We start from the raw sequence: 17,814 nt of genomic DNA on the forward strand, positions 1-17,814 counted from the left end.
CATGTCCCGGTCTGCACTTGCAGCAGGAAACAGGACAAAGCTTCCGGTGGTGAAAGTTCAATGCCATTACGTTGTTTTGGTAGCTAGCTTGTTGGTTTGCTTGACAACATATCCCCGGTTCAATTTTAATCACCAGTGGCAGGTTATTTGTTGTTTTCAATGTTTTCTTTTTGTCCTGTGTAGCTTATGCTACCCTGAGAAATACAACAACGATATTCCTGTTTAAAATCAGCGTCACTTAGCTAATTTCTTCAACATGACTTCTCGACGACCTGATAGCTTTGACGGCTTAGGTTATAGGGGAAGGGAGGATCCGTCATACGGTGGAGGCTACTCTGGAAGGTCATTCAATAATGCATCTAATGCTGACCTGCAGCAGTGGGTCACGACCCCCCCTGACATCCCTGGTAGCCGAAATTTGCATTTTGATGAGCGAACACCTCAATCTGAGACGGGCCCTGCACCTCCGGGGTCCGAAGATCCTCATGCAGCGGCTCCACCCTCCGGTAGGTTCACATGGGAGAGATGTGTGACATGCAGCTTTCCATAGGTAGTCAACTGTCCGTAATGATAACGCTGAGTATTCTATATGCACGGTACTTCAAATGGTTTAATATCCATACAGTCTTGGAGTGCATGCAAAACCCTAATACATTACAGCAGTTTTGGTTGTTGTAGCCAACAGTACAAAAGCAACTTTAAACTGTGAGTAATGAAAATACTAACTGACGTGATTGACAGCTGATTTGGGGGTTTCAGACAGATGCACATTCTGGTGAATCTGCTTCAGTTCCAGTACCGCACATTATCCAGGTGTACCCATTATCTATACCTTATGTTTTGCGTTATTTCAGTGTAGCTATAATGCAGCTATGCAGCTAAATGATTGAGACCAGTAAGCCTGTATGCCCAAAATAACACCTCCCATAAACATGATTTGGAAACAGGAAATTGGTAAGAATGTTATCAAGCTTTTTAGATTGGTTGTTAACTGTTGTTTTCAACTGACTAATGGCATCATCATATGACCCAACATGATGAATACCTGCCATGATAAACCTCCCCAGACTTGGTAGTGGTTTTGTGCCACATTGTTTTGTTTTAATGTGGATGGACATTTGGGATGATTGAAGTGTAATTAATCCAAATGAAAGCTAGCTGTGGTCTAGTCTAGTGCATAACGTTGTGTAAATCAAAGTTAAACTTAAAGACGTGCACACAAACACATGGCCATTGTCACAGTGCATCCAGCAGTTTGCTTCGTAGTTTGATTCTTCCAGTCCTGTTTAAGTTATTAAAAACACCAGTTATTGCAAACATCTATTTTCTGGAGGAGAAAATAGCGCTGGTTGTGTGGTATTTTTTGAGTGGAGTTTATGAGTTGGAAATACAGTTATAGCAGATAGTATTCTTGCCTCATTGTTTATGGGTATACTATGCTTCCCATTAAAACTGCCAGGCTGTTAGAACAAAGGCGTTTTTTTCTGAGCACACACACTGAATGATCCGCTAGAAGACCAATTAGCTGAATTTGCCCAAAAGTGATTGGATTAGAAGCAGACTGTGCCGTTTATAGCTAATATATTCTATGTAGTACCCCTCTACCAGTAGCTTCAGATCTCTGTAATCATGTTGTTGTCATCTTGCTGCATCCCTTTCTGAAAGGGTGGCGACACTGAGCCTTGGGCCTTATTTTCTAGGGCCGAAGCACAACTTACCGATGAAAATTAGCCTGAATGGCTAAACTGACAGATGACTGGAAATGTGCATTAGTTTGCACATTCTCTGCAAACATAAACTGAATAAAGTCAAGGCACCATTTCTGAAGAATAGAAACCAGCAGTGACTCAACAGAGTTGGGGTCAGGCAATGGCCTATACTTTGTGACTAACGGTATGAGGACACGTGGCAGCAACTACTTGAATAACCACTTATGATTTCAAATTTGTTTTATTTACTCCCCTTCCGCAACTTTAGTCACCTCTCAGTGTTGCATCGTACAAATAACATTTATGACGTCATTGGTAACCGAGTGGGTTGCTCCTGCTCTTCCGTTGTTTGTAAGACATAAACACATTAAAGGCTCATGATAAGGAGCTCCGGCTCCAGTAAACCCAGAAATGCAACCCTTGTCTTTACTTTTCGAGAAGCTAGTACTGGCTGGCTTATATTTTGTAGCCAGAATTCAGTCTTCAATTTCAGCTACTACAGCTGCCTGCAGTTTCCTAATGTCATAGACTAATTCAGATTTTATTTATGACATTGTACTGTCATTTGGTTGACCGGTTTTAAGGGAAATGCTGGAGGATAGCAAGTAGGCAAGACGTTGTCTTTAGTTCATTTACTAAACACTTCTTCTGCTTTTCATTGACATAGCAGAGAGAAGAACAATGTATTTCACTAGAGCCACCAGGACTTTTTTTTTTTTTTGCCGTTGAGACATATTATGCAAGACACTATATATACAATGTTTTCTTTTTGAGGTGCTTCCAGGGTATTTTATCTGAAGATTTAGAGTTCCTTCAGTATTTATTTCGGTGAGTCAAGCAAGGGCTTCCCCAGCCAGTTTTGTTGTTATTTTTAGATGGATTGACCTCCACATTAAGGTAGACAATACAAACACGTCTTGTGATTCAAGAGGACCAGTTTACCCAGATTACTATGTATCTAAGTATTTACGCATCATGTACCATGTTTCTAGCCTGGGTGCCATCCGTTTTGTACGCGCTCCACAAACGTTTGTTCAGCGAGAAGGCAGCAATCAGTTGAGCGAGTACAAAACGGATGGCACCCAGGCTACCATGTTTCAGGAGCTACAATTAAAAAGTCCTGTCATTTCTCCATGCTCACAAAAAGCTTATTTCTACAGGGTTGTCATTTTTCCTTTGAATCTTTTGACCTACAAAATAATATTTTAAGTGTTAAATATTTACATGCTTAATTTCTAATAGTCTAATTTTGGTTTATCTGTTTGTTTTTAGAGCAGTTAAACCGATTTGCAGGATTTGGCATTGGACTCGCAAGGTATTAAGCTCCTCTTTTATGTGCATATTTCTGTATTTGATACCAATACCAATTTATTGTTCATGCTGAACTGTATTTTTGTATTTCATGTAAAATTACATTTTAGATTTAGATAATTTTACAATTAGGCACAATATGTAATTTGTCATCCTAAATAAACATGTTCACCAACCTACCACCATAATGTCATACCGAACATACTGAACATATGTTCGTATTTCCCAATGTCCTGATTATTTGCTTTGTTCTTATACATTTATTTTCCTATTTAGATCCAGAAAACTGTAATTGAGAAAAAATTGAGAAAAGAATGAACAAAACCATGTTGTCTAATTATGCTTTCAAATTATTATTGAATGAGTGGAACTATTTCTTTTTGTCTGGACAGCAAATTTACATATTGACGTTAACCATTCTCACTATCTTTGGCCAGACTGAAGACGTCCAGCTTCTGCACTAAGTGTGCTTTTTATTCACCCTTCACATTTTATTCAGCCTCTTTACAGAAAATGTCCTGGCTCATCCATGCATCGTGTTTCGTCGCCAATGCCAGGTAAGCATGGCAATGAAAAGTGTTTACGTCGTACCACCTCAGAACCCCTTCTTTCAGGCTCCCAGATCAGATCTTTGGTGAAAATGACACTCAGTTTCATACACAGCAGATGACCAAATTAGTTTTGAGTCTGAGCTTGTACATGACCCAAAATGCGATACATCATTCACCAGCAGTCCTTGACCTTATGAGTTTATTCCCAATACATGCTTCAGATTCTGTTCTAGGCAGCCACACATGAAATGTTCTCTTTAGAGACCTGCAGGCTTTTTTGCTCATAGTTTTCTTGATGTGTTCAGAGTTGAAGTTGAAGGAATTGAGAGCATAGATACAACTGATGTTTCTTAATAATCATATTTTTAGAGTTTGATGGCATTCTCCATTTCCACAATGTTCGCTTTTTGATTGTAGGTTAATTATCACGCTCGGAACTATCATCTGTCCCCATTTACTGCGGTCAGTGTGATGTACAACTTCACCAAATCTCAGGTAATTAAAGACCAAAGATTTGCCACTATGACGGCACCAAAACACACGTAGTAAAACTCCACAAATGTACCCATATGACACATATTTTTTTCTTTGTTTTTCCCCATAGGGTCCAAAGGCTTTATGGAAAGGAATGGGTAGCACTTTTGTAGTCCAGGGAGTCACACTTGGAACAGAGGGCATCATCAGTGAATGCACTCCCTTACCAAGGTATAGACAGACTACCATACTGTATTTACAAGGAGATGTCCTCGCATAGTAAATAAATACCCACAGCCATTTGAATGAACAAATGAGCAACTAAACTTGGTTGAGATTTAATTGTTGTGTGGAACAATTGTGGGAGAAAAACGTCCTCAACATACTCTGTAATAGATACAGAAGACTAACCTATACCTTGAGGTCCTAACTGTAGGAGGTTTTTCCAGTTTCCACAATATCACATTGTATGGTGATAATACAAAAAATGTATCATGTGTTAATTTTGTATTGGGTTGTATTTTGTGTCAAAATGTATCTTGGTCAAATTGAATGCTTTTTCCCATAGTGTTATTCCTTCATTGCACTATGTCCAGTTTACCAAACTAGTACCAGTGTTGATAGGTACTGTTTTTTCCCCCATGAATTTCTGATTAACTGCATTATGTCTGACCTATTTCCCACTGGTTGGGTCTTCTTCTAAATCAATTGATCAGCATGATTTAGGGGAAGGCCTTTGTGGCCATTTGTCAGATCACTAGAGATTCTCATTCAGGTGTTTTTACATTTACAGAGAATTATCACACAAGTGGAACCCCAAGCAAGTTGTTGGACACCTAGTGCTGAAAGGGTAATTTCCTTTTGCTTTAATTGCATGATAAGAAGTGATATTTGACCTCAGACCTCTAATTCATGGAGCTTGTAAAAAGGTTATGTTCCATACTGAAATGAAAAGGTCAGCCCAGTTGCGTGTTTTTTTTTTTTGTTGCAGTTTTATCGTAGTTATTGTCACGCTGTGATTGCATCTGTGGTCATGGTTTGTTTCATCTTTTTGTTTTCTTCTCAGTCTGACGTATGTTGTTGCCATGCCTTTCTACTCGGCAAGTCTCATTGAGACCGTTCAGGTCAGTATTCAGTAAAAATTGCATTCTGATTAACAGTATTTGTGATGAACACCTTTCACGGTGGATTCCTTTTTTAGTTAATTGTGTTGTGTTCTTTTTGAGATATACTGTATGTACACTAGAGGAAGTTAGGAGTGCCCTACACCAGGGCTTTCAAAAACTGAAAACTGTTCTACAGTACTCTGACAACCCCCAAAGATAGATAGATAGATAGATAGATAGATAGGTCGGTAGGTGGTAGCAGTAGCAGTAGCAGCAGCACTAGCAGCAGCAGTAGTTATTATTAGTAGGATATTATTATTTTTAGGATTTATTCCTACAAAGCCTACATTCAGCTCAGCTCTCAGCTCAATGTGAAACATGTGCCAGCTTTTGAGAACAACCAAGCACAAAAGTGTTTTGAAAAGAGTTATTAAGAGAGGTCATTGGTGTATATACATTTGGCCACATTAGTAGACATTTTCAGATGAAGCAATTTTTTATTAAATATTTGAATTCACGTTCTCTTTTGAAATTGAAACCATATTTGAGTTGTCTAGCCCTCCTCATGATAATCACATCAAGATCCATAGATAAACATTAGCAATTGTCATCAAGTTCTCTTCTGGGAAGCATAAGAAAAGCGCCATTCTTCACCAGATGAACTTTCTAGAAGAGTCTGTAATTAACCTTAAAGTTATATATCATTTTGAATACCCAAATATGTTTGCCTTTTGCTTTAGTTGATTGAATAACAGCAATGGTGTGTGTATTCATGCAGAGTGAGATCATTCGGGACAACCCGGGCATCCTGGACTGCGTGAAGGAGGGCGTGGGCCGCGTCATGGGCCTTGGCGTGCCGCACAGCAAGCGGCTGCTGCCCCTGTGGGCGCTGGTCCTGCCCACCGCTATCCACGGCATCCTGCACTACATCGTCAGCTCCACCGTGCAGAAGCTGGTCCTGGCGCTGCTCCGCCGCCGCCGGCCTTCACCCCCCTCCTCGCCACCCTCCCCATCGAAGAACGGTGGCGCCGCCTCGGGCCAGGCGGACGCCGTGCAGAGCATGCTGGACGCCTACTTCCCGGAGCTAATGGCCAGCTTCTGCGGTAGCCTGTGCGCCGACGTGCTGCTCTACCCTATGGAAACGGTGCTGCACCGGCTCCACATCCAGGGCACTCGCACCATCATCGACAACACCGACCTGGGCTTCGAGGTGGTGCCCATCAACACGCAGTACGAGAGCCTGCGCGAGTGCGTGAACACCATCGGCCGCGAGGAGGGCACGCTGGGCTTCTACAAGGGCTTCGGGGCGGTGCTGGTGCAGTACACGCTGCATGCTGCTGTGCTGCAGATCACCAAGATGATCTACTCCGCCCTCCTGCAGAATGCTTGAGGGGACAGAGACAGACAGAGACAGAGACAGGACATGTCAGACACGTGTCAGACAAGTACGAAGGCACTCACACACTTGGCGCATACACTTACGAGCACACCCCAAGAATATGAAGATGGATTATAAGGCCACCAAGGTTTACCTTCTGAAACACCAACACACCAAGCGTCTGTTTGAAGGGGGTGTTTTTTGTTTGTTTGTTTTGTTTTGTTTTTTTGTCTTGGCTTTGGTTGGTGATGGGTTCATTCCAGATGACTGTCTTGATGTGAATTCCTCATTTGTGCATTCATCAAAGATCGTCATTCACCTAATCTACATGCACTGGTTGAAATTTAGAGGACACTCTGTATCTGCAGCAATGGCTCCGTTTCCAGAGACACTGTCTCAATGCATGACATCTCTGACATCTGAACATGTATGTGTTACTGTGGTAAATCTAAATCTGGAGTATAAATGCTCTCAATGTTTAGCTCTGATTTTTGCCCTCTCAAACACATAGTGCTCTGTAGGTCCTTTAACGGCAGATCACACGCGCTTTCTTCTCCTACAATCTGTGCGGCACTTTCCTCTTCCTCTTGCTTGATCTGTTCTGAATAAATGTTGCTCTTGGATTGGATGCGTGGGAATTCTTGAAGAGGATGGACTGTGCCAATTTACCATAGGTAGATTTGTATACAGATTGTACAGCAAAAATACAAATATACAAATAGTGTTTATGTCTTTAAATTATTTCTCGCACCTTGTGATGTGTGATAATGTGTCAAGTTGTCCAAATTGTTTGCATTCACAAGGATCTGTGACCGGACCTTCTTGGTCACAGGGATTAAAGCATTCCGGCATCGTGCCGGATTTCCGGCGTGCGGCGTTTGGCTGGCTGCGGAAAAAAAGTCTAATATAATTTTTATTTTTTTTGTTAAACACACGTCTCGATATCACCATTACTTTCGAGTTTATGAGTTCGTCTGCCAATGATATGAAAGGAGCACAACTTTCAGGTGTCAAAATAACATTATTAGCCAATCAGAAGTAGATTGGGGCGGGTCTTGTGAAAATGTGCTTTCAGCAACGGCTTTTCTATATCGCTCTGCCCTATGCTACGTAGAGACCAAAGTAGAGATACTGTCACACCGAAGCAGAGTAAATTCAAGAATCCTTGGGATGATGCCCTCCTTGTTGATAAAGGATTGAAAAATAAATGGCGCTGGGCATGGATAGAAGAGATGGGGAAGGACGGTAAGCCTTTTGGTAGCCGCTGTAAGAAGTTAAGAGAAGCAGGTCTCTTGTGCTCAAGAAAGCTTCTGTATGCAACTAGCGGGGAAAAGTGCTTCCACTACATGAGTTTAGACCCCGCTCATAGAGCAGCTGTTCGCGCTATCCAACACACAACGCTTTTACAACCACATCTGATGTACCGGCATCAATAACTGACCGTTAATGTGCCCTGAAAATAACCGTATGTACGTTCATCGCAGAACACAATCTGTCTTCCAGGCTCGCCCAACCCCTGTTGAATTTATGCCAAAAAAATCGCTGAAGTCAAAATTGCTTTGACTAAACTGTCAATATCCAATCAGCATGCCAGCTATTTTAACACACGGCATAACACCAGAGTCCAAAAGACGTATTTCGGAAAAGCTAAAAAACGGCATGTTTTTCTTAAATGTCGACGAAGCCACCAACAACAACATAGACAATGTCCTCGTTCGTTTTTTGGATGAAGACGACAATGCAGTAAAAACGTAACACTTGCCAGGCAGGAACATGAATATAGCCAATGCCTCAGCACTTACTGTATGCTAGAATAAAATATGTATATTTTAATTTACAATTATTTATTTTGAACAAAGTAATTATGGAAATGCTGCAATATAAATCCACAGTAGGCCTATTATCTACACTGTTGCACTTTAACGGTTTAAAAAGTAGATCACTGTCCTTTTTCGTATATCCTCAATGAAATGGTTGCAAATCTTCTTCCACTGACTGAATTTCACATACCCTTATAACATGTCAATTTATGATTGTAGGTCATCTTGAAATCTTCCAAGGACAAAGCTTAGCAGCAAAACTTGATATCAAGAGAAATCTATGTGTTAATACCATATTGTAGTGAGGTGGAGTACTATTGCTGACCTTCTTGGGATTTCAAAAGTCCCACCATGATCTGCCATCATTCATTTCTAAATGTTTTTTTATGGAGACAGATTTGTCTCAAAATTATTCGTGCGCGCACACACCTTATTCGTACACGCACACACCGTAATCCACACGTGGGTGATTCTCCAACTATGGTACTTTTTGGACCTGGACATTTTTAGAAAATGAAACATTTTGAATTAAAATATTATTGGCATAATTTGTTTCCTAATTATGCCTAGATACCTGCCCTGAAGTTGGTTGTGCTGATTTTTTGATTTTTGATTTTTGACTGGTGGTGTCCATGGAGACGGTTGTGGAAAAGACAGTTGTGGAAATGACATTTTCTCCATTTTTCTTTAATATCTCATGTTTGACTAGCCTGCTCGTGTAAGTTTTTAGAGTTAGCTTTACATAATCTCAAATTACACCAAATTCAATTGTAAAAATGCAGAAATGTTTTCGTTGGAATGAGTTATGAGCGGTTCAGAAATGACAAACAATAAGCATACTCGAAGTTTTTCTCATATTTACCTTGATTTATCTCAAATTCAGTAACCTCTGCTGGGAGGTTAATTTCATTGAATCATGTGTTTCCCTCTAGAGTATCAATTGCTATGGTTACTGAGTATAAAAATCTAAAGGACTGAGCCTGGGACTGCATTTTATGCAGAGGTGTGGAAATGACGGTGAACCCGAGGGACAAGTGTTCAACATGGTTAAAATATGCCAAATTGAAAAGAAATATATCTAAAAGTATTATATTTGATTGAAATGGGTAATAATGCACACTTCCTGTTTGAATTTAAAATGATATCAGTTTTAGATTTTAAGTTAGATAAGGTTGAAGACCTGAAGTCTGGCCGAGGGACAGAGGCAAAACAGCAAAAAACACATATAACATGCCTCCTATTTTATAAAAAACAACATAATTGAACAATCATTTTTTATATATAGGTTCCCCTTAACATGTAGTAAGTGTGGGTGAAAAAAAAAAGTGGAAATGTTTTTTAGTTTTTTTTATATCTGTCAAGGACAGAGAAAGTACCATAGTTGGAGAATCACCCACGTATGCTATGTTTTGCAAGTTCAAAGTCAAAATTTGTGACTTGTAAATCGGGATTTGCAAGGGCAAAGACTACATTTGTGACTTGTACATTGGGATTTTCACACAGGTGCAATGTTTTTGCTTGTGTGAAGTGTTGAATCTGCATGTGTGGATCATCCAACACGCGCATGAACCCCTGGTTCCGCTTGGGTAATTTTGAGACATTCTTCTCGCGTTTCCCCCAAGTTTCACAAGTTCACAGGACAAAATCCACACAAGCAAAGGACTCAATCTACGCGCAATATGTGTGACTTGTAAATTGGGGTTTACACAAAGGTGTAATGTTTTATTCAAATGTTTGTAAACTTGCAAATTAAATCATGCAATTTGTAAAATATGGGCATAGATTTGTCTCAAAAATAACTGCAAATGCACAGAGGGTAATCTGCAAATATGCCTTGAGTTGTACACGTGTTTTGCAATCCACAAATACAAATTTCCGATTTGTAACTTGTGTATTGGTTTTTACAAATATATGTGTATTTGTAAATATATAATTTTACATTTGTGAAACAAAAAGACATTTGTGAAACTGAAAATTATGTTTGTGAATCGTGTCTCAGCATGTCTCAGCATTTGTGGATCAACAATCACATGTTCGTATTTTTGAGACAATCGTTCCGCAATTTTGAGACATTCTTTCCACTAACTCGTAACTCGTAATCTCGTGATTCACGAGCACCATCCAGCAGATGGCGCTGTTGTTCACTGATATATCTTTAGCTCTACTTTAGTGGGCCTTCATTTCTTCATTTCTGCGGGAAAACCTTCGAAATCATGGCCGGACAAGAAGAGCAGCCACCTTCCTGTGTGAGTACAAAGAATTTTCCAACGAATTTTCCTTGTCTTGTATTAAGATACATCTAGTATCATTATTAATCAATCAATCTTACATATTTCAGTAGAGGTGGTGTCTAGATAACGTTAAGTCTTCTATTATGTTGTGCTTCGAGACCAACATTTGAATCGCTAACGCTTGGGTGTAACACATAGGAGTGACAGAGTAACTAACCGTTTAAAGTAGCCCACTTCAGCTTCACTAGCTAAATCTATTTTCATGGTTTTCATGGACGCGTACTTACTGTTAATATTTCATGAACGTAGCAGAAACCTGTTAGCTCACGTTAGATGGTATTTGGTTGATATGCTTTGATCATTTGGTGGGAATGCTTTAACTTTCCTAGCTTGCTAGATATCCTAGCTAACATAGCGTTGCTGGTGAACGTTAGGTAACCATCTCCCTTAGTTGAGTCATTAAGCAGAGAAGTAATGTAATGTTCGTTAACGTTTTTTTATTCAGTTGTCAGTGAGCCATGGTAAATGAGTAGTGGTTTGTTTTGGAGGATAAGACTCATGTACCATTAAAGTTATCCTTTTATCTAACATTGAAATACTGATAGCAAGGTGGTAGATGTCATTTTTTTTAAGTTAATGTTAGCTAATGATTTTATGGAGATAGAGAATTGTTGTCAAGAAATTAGGATATGCTATTATTAACAAGTTCGCATTTACTTTCTTAACGGTACTTATTGTCCCTAATAAGCAATTTCATTAAATGCTTTGAATGATTCATTGGGTGTATTTATGATATCCGCATTTCATCAAAAGGAAAGGGGAGGTTTAGGACTATTGCGCGTAGATATTAATTTTCTCGTGTAATTTTCTCGTGTGGATTTCGTCCTGTGAACCTGTGAAACTTGAGGAAAAAGCGAGAAGAATGTCTCAAAATGACGCAAGCGGAAGCAGGGATTCATGCGCGTGTTGGATGATCCACAAATGCAGATTCGACACTTCACACGAGCAACGGAAGATTCGCAAGTGAAATTTCAAGACAGAGGCACATTCGAAACGTGATATATTTTTACAAATGGCATGATTTAATTTGCAAGTTTACAAACATTTGAATAAAACATTACACCTTTGTGTAAACCCCAATTTACAAGTCACACATATTGCGCGTAGATTGAGTCCTTTGCTTGTGTGGATTTTGTCCTGTGAACTTGTGAAACTTGGGGGAAACGCGAGAAGAATGTCTCAAAATTACCCAAGCGGAACCAGGGGTTCATGCGCGTGTTGGATGATCCACACATGCAGATTCAACACTTCACACAAGCAAAAACATTGCACCTGTGTGAAAATCCCAATGTACAAGTCACAAATGTAGTCTTTGCCCTTGCAAATCCCGATTTACAAGTCACAAATTTTGACTTTGAACTTGCAAAACATAGCATACGTGTGGATTACGGTGTGTGCGTGTATGAATAAGGTGTGTGCGCGCACGAATAATTTTGAGACAAATCTGTCTCCATATTTTTTTGTTTGTTTTTTTGACCCTGTAAATGTGTGCGCCACCGGACCACACACCCCCTCGCACTCAACCACATACAAAAAAAGTTCAGGCACAGGATTTTTTTTTGCTTTAACCCCTGTGGTCATATGAAAATGTGTTCCATGCAAGGACGGAACAAAGGAAACAAATGCACTTCTTGGAGATGGGGTTTGGCATTATGAGATTTTAAAAGTGAGAATCTGCACAACCCCTCTTTCATAAAAAGGCTTGTTTTAGCTGTCCTGGAGTTTTAGCTGATGTGGGGGGGATGTTCATCGCATTGTCAGTATGATATATATATATATATTGTTTTTTGGAAGGGTGTCATACCCAGAACTAAAATAATAAAAAATATATATATATGAATGTTTTTTGTCATTGGGTTGTTTTTCAGAGTGAGGCCTATGTTGTCATGTTTATTTAAATATGCGCTTGTTTTTTTGTTTGTTTTAATTGTGTTTCAATCCATGGTCAGACCTTGAGCCGGTTTCCTGATGCAATCTGGCAGAAACTAAGGAGCGTGCGTGTAAACACCTGTGGGAGGCTTTTCTTTCACTTAGATCTGGGTTACTGATTTTGGGGGTTTTCTAGATTGTACTCTGCAACATTATCTGAGTAACTTGGAAGTCCTACTTTATAATTTCACGTGGCCGTACAAATCAACTCTCAATTTACTTGGATACCTCCTTTAAGACATTCACTTAATATCTTATTCACAGACTTACTGACCATCTCATACCAGCCTACCAGTATACAGTAAATAAGATTCTCAGACAAGGGATTAAAAGTGTATCGTAAACGCACCAACAGTTTGTGTACTTGGTGCAATCGTTATCTCTCGAATGTCATATGGGAACTTCAGATATGTGTCAAATGACTTCCCCAAATGACATTGCACCATCATCTTATGTGTGTTACTTCGACATTATTTCAGACTTCCCAACAGATGCTTGCAGATAACTATTATGTCTTCATAGCAAGATCCTTTTTATCGTGATTATGTTACAGTTACTCTAACTAACCTTGTGCTGTTGAGCAGATTGCAGATTTTGCAATTAACCAATTCATTTTGGTGTCAATTAACCAATTATCATCAGAGAAACACTTTATTACAGAAAAACCCTGACATGCCTAATTAAAGTAGACCTATTTCCAGATTAGAGCAATCAACGTTTGTTTTTTCATTTACAGGGCCAGGACTGTGTTAACAGTGTTGTACCTGAACGCGTTCATTGAACGAAAGTTCATGAACTCGTTCATAATTTTGGTGAACGTGAACTGAACGTTCTGTATTATTGCCTGATGAACGATACTGTGAACTCGTTCATTCTGATGTCTGTGAACGGCACGTTCACTATTTTCAATTTCGTTCAATAAGGTGCCAGATTTCTAGAGACTTCCAGGTGAAAAACACATATTTAACAGTCCTGTTTCCAATCGCTGCGTTTGCTTTCTTTAACTGAATGCCTGGCAAGTGTAAGAGCGCCCAAGTTGTGTAGAGGCCGAAAGCGGTATTGCAGACATATAGAGATTTAGATTATTTTTTTTAGCTCGAAACATATTGAAAAAAGGAACTGAACTCATTTTTTGGAGCTGTGAACTTAGTTCAAATTTTGAATTATGAACTATGAACTGAAATTTGTGAACTATGAACTGAACTAGTTCATGTTGAAAGTGAACTTTCCCAACACTAAAAACAGTGTGTTCCGAACCTACACTTTGCACAGGACCCTGCTATACAGGGACCTGTAATACAGGGCCCTGACATCTACAGTGCACTCCCCATCGCTCAGGGTGTGCTTTATCAAATAGAACACCTGGTGGAAGTGATGGACGCAAATCTGCTCGCGATTCCCGGGGAAACTAAATAGCCAGCTATCTAGCATAACTGCCATGCAATTCTAATGGTAATGCTACCTAGCTTGGTATGCTAACTGTCGGTAGCCTATACATCGTGAAATCAACCAAAACACTGATGTCACTGGCTTTAATGTTAGTAGTACATTTAATATCAGTACAGTTGTTAAACACTGTCCAATGACTGACATAGCCATCTGTCGTTTACTTAGATGCACCTTTTTCGGACTAGCCACAGGCACTGGGTGGGGGAATAGCCCGATAGCTTAGCATATCTGCCATGCAATTCTAAAGGCCCTTGCATGCTTCTAAAGGGAGCATGAATTGCTAGGTGCTTACGCGTTGCGTTGGAGGTGTTGCCAAGCAATTCACACCCAGAACAATAGGCTTGCGTAAAATGGCGCAAGTCTAGAAAAAGGGGCCGACGCACGCAAGACGTGAAAAGTCGCGCAAGGGGCACGCAAGGGGCTTGCGCGGCCTCTTGCGCTTACGCTTACGTAACCGAGCATAAATCAGCCTTAATGGTAATGCTACCTAGCTTGGTATGCTAACTGTCGGTAGCCTATACATCGTGAAATCAACCAAAATACTGATGTTACTGGCTTTAATTTGATAATGGCATGTTAGTAGTACATTTAATATCAGTACAGTTGTTTAATTACTGCTGACATTTACATGTACGGTCTGTAGCCTGGTGATCTACAGCCTCTGCTACCTTAGCCACCGTTAACCATCATGTCCGCCATTATTTTCGTTATAAAATGAAAAGCTAGCTTTGGCTCCTCCTCTTCCGTACGTAGCCAAGATGATGGCCGTTGGGGAGAGTAGTGACCATCAAATCACACTACATAATTCAACCGTTTTCAGGGTATGATACGGGCATTTTCAGTGCCCTGCATTCTGCTGATTTTGTCAGTGTGGCTCCCTAAGCCCTGAAAGTCGGGGCTCGAAGTGCTCAAGGGGTCGATACGGAACACACTCTCTTTTTAGCACACATGCTGAACGGACAGCTAGAGAGGACTGTGAGGAACAATTAGCTGAATTTGACAAAAAGTGCACCTGATTAGAACTGCAGACTTCATCTCTACGTTCTCAGAGACAACCACAGATCCAGTATATAGCCTCTTTATGCGATGAATCCACATCTCTAGGAATGAATGAGCATTTCAATCAGTCTTTGTGTTTTTATTTAGTAGTAGTTTAGTTCATTCAGGGCAAACCTTACCATAAGAAAATTATTTTATTTAACAGTATTTCTAGAGTACTGTAAATATGTAAAATATTACTCTTATTCATTTAAGTGATGAGATTTGCATGACTAAGGAACATTCTTTCTATACAATCACATCATATGAGTGAGCAGTGTTTAAGCACCTTTTAGTGCAAGTGAATTTCCAGATATGGATCCAACTGCACCAAATAAGCGTTATGCAAATGATGATACTGCAAAATCATACAGTAACTTAAAGTGGGCATCAGTCTGAGAGGTTTGTGAATGTTTTAACCAGTTAAGGCAAAGAAAGGTTCTCAACCAGGTGAGGCCTCTTACATCTATCTATGTAATCAATATCATCTATCTATGTAAACAATATCATCTATCTAATTAGTTGTTTTGTTTGAGCAATACTCTATAAATATAATCATAGTTTTCGAATCACTATTGTTGTTATTTATTATTAATAAATACATGGTAATAATAATATAAATTGATTATTAGCAGACAAAAGTGTCTTATATTTGAACTATATTTAACATGTCAGCCAGCTAATGGGGATGCTAGTGATGTGTTGGACAGAATTGAGGGAGGGATGAATGTAACAACGATCAATCACGAGGTCTTGAACACCGCAGCTTTAAATAATATGAATCTGAACATTTCATCTTTCTACCAAAATCTTTTTGGCTCCTGACTTGCAAGTGTTCATTGTCAGTGAATGTCATATAATGTCAGATAACAGGTAGGTTAATAAGCAGTACGCAATAACATGCTCAATATGCAATTTGAAATTTGTCATAGGGGATTGACTTTCATTGCCCCAAAACTTGGGCAACTATAACGAGAAAACGTTAGGATCAACTGCTGTAAACCAGAAACTTTTATGAAGTTATTAAGTTGTTTATCCATTAAAAAATGACATCTCAAATTGATTAATTTGGCATTATTGTCTTTCGCATAGACCTACCCAATCTCGGTGTGCAAATGCCATTCTCTTTACCTGAGAGGACAGGCGTTACATCAATGTGACTTCGTCCCCAATTTGTTTCAAATACGCTACATTTTTACAACTGGACCAATTGCCTTTAACCCACTGTTTAGTTAAAGCGAAGTCGATTCACCTCTTTTGAATGTTATGTAATAGCTATAATTTAGTCTGGGGGAGAGTCAAAATCTACATAATAAACATGTCATGTGTCAGCAAAGGGGTTCCTTGGAAAACGGGAGCCTTGTCACCAATATAGCCTATCTAAACTCATCTATATGCGTGGGCAATATCATTCAATGAAACATGCTTTTTGACTCATCTGCAGGGGTTAAAGCAAAAAAAAATCCTGTGCCTGAACTTTTTTTGTATGTGGTTGAGTGCGAGGGGGTGTGTGGTCCGGTGGCGCACACATTTACAGGGTCAAAAAAACAAACAAAAAAATATGGAGACAGATTTGTCTCAAAATTATTCGTGCGCGCACACACCTTATTCATACACGCACACACCGTAATCCACACGTATGCTATGTTTTGCAAGTTCAAAGTCAAAATTTGTGACTTGTAAATCGGGATTTGCAAGGGCAAAGACTACATTTGTGACTTGTACATTGGGATTTTCACACAGGTGCAATGTTTTTGCTTGTGTGAAGTGTTGAATCTGCATGTGTGGATCATCCAACACGCGCATGAACCCCTGGTTCCGCTTGGGTAATTTTGAGACATTCTTCTCGCGTTTCCCCCAAGTTTCACAAGTTCACAGGACAAAATCCACACAAGCAAAGGACTCAATCTACGCGCAATATGTGTGACTTGTAAATTGGGGTTTACACAAAGGTGTAATGTTTTATTCAAATGTTTGTAAACTTGCAAATTAAATCATGCCATTTGTAAAAATATATCACGTTTCGAATGTGCCTCTGTCTTGAAATTTCACTTGCGAATCTTCCGTTGCTCGTGTGAAGTGTCGAATCTGCATTTGTGGATCATCCAACACGCGCATGAATCCCTGCTTCCGCTTGCGTCATTTTGAGACATTCTTCTCGCTTTTTCCTCAAGTTTCACAGGTTCACAGGACGAAATCCACACGAGAAAATTACACGAGAAAATTAATATCTACGCGCAATAGTCCTAAACCTCCCCTTTCCTTTTGATGAAATGCGGATATCATAAATACACCCAATGAATCATTCAAAGCATTTAATGAAATTGCTTATTAGGGACAATAAGTACCGTTAAGAAAGTAAATGCGAACTTGTTAATAATAGCATATCCTAATTTCTTGACAACAATTCTCTATCTCCATAAAATCATTAGCTAACATTAACTTAAAAAAAATGACATCTACCACCTTGCTATCAGTATTTCAATGTTAGATAAAAGGATAACTTTAATGGTACATGAGTCTTATCCTCCAAAACAAACCACTACTCATTTACCATGGCTCACTGACAACTGAATAAAAAAACGTTAACGAACATTACATTACTTCTCTGCTTAATGACTCAACTAAGGGAGATGGTTACCTAACGTTCACCAGCAACGCTATGTTAGCTAGGATATCTAGCAAGCTAGGAAAGTTAAAGCATTCCCACCAAATGATCAAAGCATATCAACCAAATACCATCTAACGTGAGCTAACA

The 17,814-nt window shown here is 39.5% G+C and overlaps 1 protein-coding gene across 1 annotated transcript; it reads left to right on the plus strand.

The window, feature by feature from the left end:
- Positions 1-84: 84 nt before the first annotated feature.
- Positions 85-7,157, plus strand: slc25a46 (solute carrier family 25 member 46). The gene is made up of 8 exons (XM_080847660.1): positions 85-506; positions 2,982-3,024; positions 3,520-3,577; positions 3,989-4,066; positions 4,176-4,276; positions 4,839-4,895; positions 5,112-5,169; positions 5,930-7,157. The coding sequence occupies exons 1-8, from the start codon at positions 257-259 to the stop codon at positions 6,539-6,541; spliced, it is 1,257 nt and encodes a 418-aa protein (XP_080703786.1). The 5' UTR covers positions 85-256; the 3' UTR covers positions 6,542-7,157.
- The last annotated feature ends 10,657 nt before the right edge of the window (positions 7,158-17,814 follow it).

The sequence above is a fragment of the Sprattus sprattus genome (genome assembly GCF_963457725.1).
Source record: "Sprattus sprattus genome assembly, chromosome: 11".
Lineage (NCBI taxonomy): Eukaryota > Metazoa > Chordata > Actinopteri > Clupeiformes > Clupeidae > Sprattus > Sprattus sprattus.